Source organism: Crocodylus porosus, unplaced genomic scaffold (assembly GCF_001723895.1).
Source record: "Crocodylus porosus isolate Cpor-Errol unplaced genomic scaffold, CroPor_comp1, whole genome shotgun sequence".
Lineage (NCBI taxonomy): Eukaryota > Metazoa > Chordata > Crocodylia > Crocodylidae > Crocodylus > Crocodylus porosus.
In genome coordinates, this window is record NW_017728949.1 from 51,402,812 (window position 1) to 51,407,157 (window position 4,346).

Consider the following 4,346-nt stretch of genomic DNA (forward strand, 5'->3'; position numbering starts at 1 on the left):
TTGTTAAATAGATTAACTTTGTCATCTGGTCTGACGACCAGATTTCCTAGCGTGTCTTGCAGGGGCCCCACATTACCCTGTACCTTCTTTTTACCCCCTATGTATTTAAAAAAGGACTTCTTGTTGTCCTTGATCTGGGTTGCTAGTCTCAGTTCCATCTCCACCTTGGCCTTCCTGACTGCCCCCCTGCAGCCCCGAGCAACCGCGGTATAGTCCTCCCTGGTTATGGCCCCTCCCTTACATTGGGTGTGCGCCTCCTTTTAGCTAGTTCCTGTATGCCTTTGGTGAGCCGTGGGGGCTTTTGTGCCCTCTTGCCTGCTTTGATCCGCGTTGGGATTACCTCTCTTTGGGCTTGGAGGATCGTCTCCTTAAGGAACAACCACTCTTCTTGGACCCCCGACTCCTCTCCCCTTTGGGAGAGAGGATTGATGCCTTTCAACCTCAAAACACTTACAAAGATGATTGATATGCTGTAAAGCAGATCAGTATTTTTCTTGTTATCCTCAAAGACCTATGTGCTCTGCTGCAGCACTAGAGCAAACTAAAAATTCCCTGGCAGTTTTAAATTAAAATGATTGAAATTTTCATTTAGAGGACAATCAATTCAGTAGGTTATGCATTTATTTGTTTCATTTTATACTTTCCCCACATTTTCTGTATTCTAAAGCTTTTTTTAATTATTGATAATATATAACTGTGTTTCTTTAAGGGGAGTTGGGGCTTTGAACATCTGGGACTGTTTTATCAAATGTTCAGCCCTTTCAGTTATCACTTAACTTTATTGGAAGTTGAGAGCGCTCAGCTCCTGAAAGATGAGCTCAGCATCTTGTAAGATGCAACTGCAAGAGTGGAGCAGTGATGCTATGAATGCATTACCTATGTTTGGTTAAATAATACAGAAGTTGACACTTCAGGAACAAAGATCTGATTCTCTGATTTTCAATATGTTCACCTCTTAGGTCTTGGACCTGCTTACTGAAGGAAGTATTATTTCAGGCTGTCTAGAAGACAGGAAGATAACACTGCATCAGTTATATCACAGACTAAAAACATAATTGGGTTTTTTTTTTATATTTTAGAGCACGAGTGCTCAACCTCCAGCCTGTGGGCCAAATGCAATTCATGGAGCCATGGCATCTGGCCTGTGGGATTAAGGAAATTTGGCAATGGGAACAGTAGTAATTAATACTGGCACCTCGCCCCCCGCTGTCAGATTCCCAAGCCCCATGGCCGGATTAGAACCAGGCCATGCCCTGATTCCTTCATGTGGCCAGATTGGGGCCAGACTACATCCCCCCCTCCCCCCCAATTGGATTGAGGCTAAACCATGCCCGTTCACCCTTACAGCTGGACTTGGAGCCAGGTCATGATCTCTTCCTCCCACAAAGCTAGGTTACAGCTGACCCAAATCTCCTTTCCTTGCGTGACTGAATTAGGGCTGGGCCAGGCTGGTCTCTGCCCCCCTCTACAAGGCCAGGTGGTATTGTTCTGTGCCCTGCCTCTTTATGCCAGATCAGGACCAGCAGCCAGATCTAGCCCATGGATAGACCACACACTGCTTGTCTGGCTTTCCAGGCAAAAAGGTTGAGCACCATTGTTTTAGAGTATAATATTGTGGCAAGGAGTATATTGTGTTGCATATTTTCTGGTTGCAGAACACAGAGTCCTGATAATCTTAGAATCATTTAAAAACATGAGAAAACGGGGCAGAGAAGAGTTGTTTTATTAGCTTATAGAGGGGATCACGGCCTGCAATTATAGCCAGGATACAATTCAGAATTTCCTGATTCCCAGTTACAGGTGTTTCTCAGACTAACAGACCATTCTTTTCCTCAGAAAATTAATATAGGGCCACTTACTAGGGAATTGGTTGTTTGCTTTTAATTCAGTTTTATTTCTGTAATCTGGGAATTATCAAGATTGGAACTGAAAAATCAAGTATATTTTCTTTTGACAGTAAGAATTTTGGTGAGGACTTAAGGGTTCTGTGGTTTCCGTTAGGATAAAAGGTAATATTAGGCTTTGTGTTCTAAAGTGAATGTGTACAAATACTGGGAGAGGAGCATACCATCTTCACTTTTAAATGATCATGGTATTTATTAAAAATCTGTGCTTTATTCGGGGCTAAATACAGAAACCTGTTTTCCACAGATAATTATCTGAAGTGGTATGATGAAACTTACCTGTCTTACCAAAACTGGAGAGAAGGCAGACCTAATGTAAAGACGAATCAATTTTTTGCTGGTATAAATCAGGATGGTTTCTGGGATATTTACAACTACACAGCAAATTGGCATCCTCAGCACTTTAATCTGCACAGTATTCTTGCCTGTAAAATTGAAATGGGTAAGTAATACGAAAAATGAAGTTAACACCTTAATTTAGCATGTAATACTGCAGCGGTCCTATTAAGTTCTACCTCTCTTCTCATTAAAGTCAATGGCAAAACTCCTATAGTGAAGAATCAAACTGTCTGGCACTATGATCAAGATATGGACAAATATAACCTTTAACTAGTTTAAAAGGGGAAGAGAAGCTTGCATTAGCTGTTAAGTGTAACTGTTACATTTGCATGAGCTTCTTAGGTTAGTTAAATAACCGTAACTGTTTACCTGAATTAAACAAGCTAAAGTTACATTGCTACAGGAATATGTAACTTTAACAGTTTTATATTGTAACAGTGTATCAGTATCATTTGATAACATTACAGTCGATCAAGATGGATGTCCCTGCAATATTTTTCTTGTCAGTAGGCATAAGAAAAAAATACTTTGCATCCTTTAAGTAATTTGGATTCAGAGTTTCTGTGCTTGAAGTTGTGCTATCAAGTTGTTATTGATTGATAGGATTTTCATTATTTCCTTGTATTTTTAGTAACATGAATGAAGTGCAGAAAATTTATTATAATCTTAACCTTGAAATAGGGTCAAGAGAGACTAAGCCACCATTGCCTGCTTCTATACCATATGGAGATAACACATACAAGATCCTTCAGAAAAAAATAACCTGGTATGAGGCACTGAAAGAATGCAAAAAAAATGGGAATGATTTAGCCAGTGTACACAATGAATCCCAACAGCTGTTTCTGGATGATATTGCAAAACGTGATGGTTACCCACTGTGGCTTGGGTTGTCAATCCATGATGTAAGTTTGTGCTGTCATGACTGTCCCTTCTTGTACAAATAATTGTTAAACTGACTTTACTATTGTTATGCTCTTTCCATACTCTTCTGGAGGCTTTACTTTCATGCTTATAAATTATTCACCTGCCACTAATGTCAATTTTTTTGTACGTTATTGTATTTACATTTTTTCCCAATACCCACATGTACTTTAAAATGAACAACTGTGATGGTATGTTGTCCAAATATATGCCTGCTAGCATAAGGACGTGCACTTTGTAGGGTTTATGACAGGAAGTAAAAATACCTTAAGTTCACCCTGTGATTTTGCTTAAAGAGAGAAACTGTTGACCATATTGGAGTTGGGTCTCAGCACAGCTGTGCACTTACAAAGGATATCAAAGGTTCCTTGATGCCCATGAGTGACCAGAGCTTCAGTTCTAAGTAGTGCCAGGGTATCAGCACCTACTTACAAAATGGGGCGTTGGTTCAATCCTGAATTGGAGGGTATTGGTCATTAGTCACCAAATGCTTTCAAAATTTTAGCTCCCTCTTTGCTATTTTTGTCTGACTAATTAGTATCTGACCACAGCAATTATTCTTTTGTCAGGGAAGTAAATCTAATTTTGAATGGTCTGATGGAAGTGTGTTTGACTACAATCCCTGGGAATTAGAAAGCTCAGCATCTACTGGGAACTGTGTTCTATTGGATCTGAAAGGGTTTTGGAATCGTACAAAGTGTACAGATGTTGCTGAGGGTGCCATTTGCTATACCTCTTCAAAAAGTAAGACTTACTGTTTTCTTAGACTATATATAGAATTACATTTTCACATGCTGCATTATCATTGATCAACATAAGAGCTTCAGCCAGATGGCTCCTGCCCCAGTGCATGGGGCTCTGGCTCTAGCTCCTGGCCACCTTCCATCCACTCCACCTGCCCAGCAGTATGACAGGCCATTTGTGGGTGGCAGGCAGCCTGGAGCTGGAGCCAGAGCCCCACACTCTGGGATAGGAGCCATCTGGCTGAAGCTTCCTTCCCTCCCTGCCCCACCCCTCTGACGAGCAGCACTAAAGAGGTAGGAGGAAGAGGAGCCGCTGGAGTTGGGGGGCACTGAGCAGCACCTAGGGGGAGCAGCTCCATTGGGAAGCTGTGCATGCTGGTGGGCACAGGCAGGAGCATCGTGCGGGCTGCTGTGGACAGAAGTGAGTGGGGCCTAGCCC

The 4,346-nt window shown here is 41.6% G+C and overlaps 1 protein-coding gene across 1 annotated transcript in view; it reads left to right on the top strand.

The window, feature by feature from the left end:
* The window catches only part of LY75 (lymphocyte antigen 75), a 100,607-nt gene that overhangs the window by 85,010 nt on the left and 11,251 nt on the right, over positions 1-4,346 (top strand). The window contains exons 29-31 of the mRNA XM_019553547.1: positions 2,152-2,346; positions 2,925-3,145; positions 3,734-3,908. Of these exons, the coding sequence (XP_019409092.1) occupies positions 2,152-2,346; positions 2,925-3,145; positions 3,734-3,908 (591 nt within the window). The remainder of the gene's footprint in view (positions 1-2,151; positions 2,347-2,924; positions 3,146-3,733; positions 3,909-4,346) is intronic.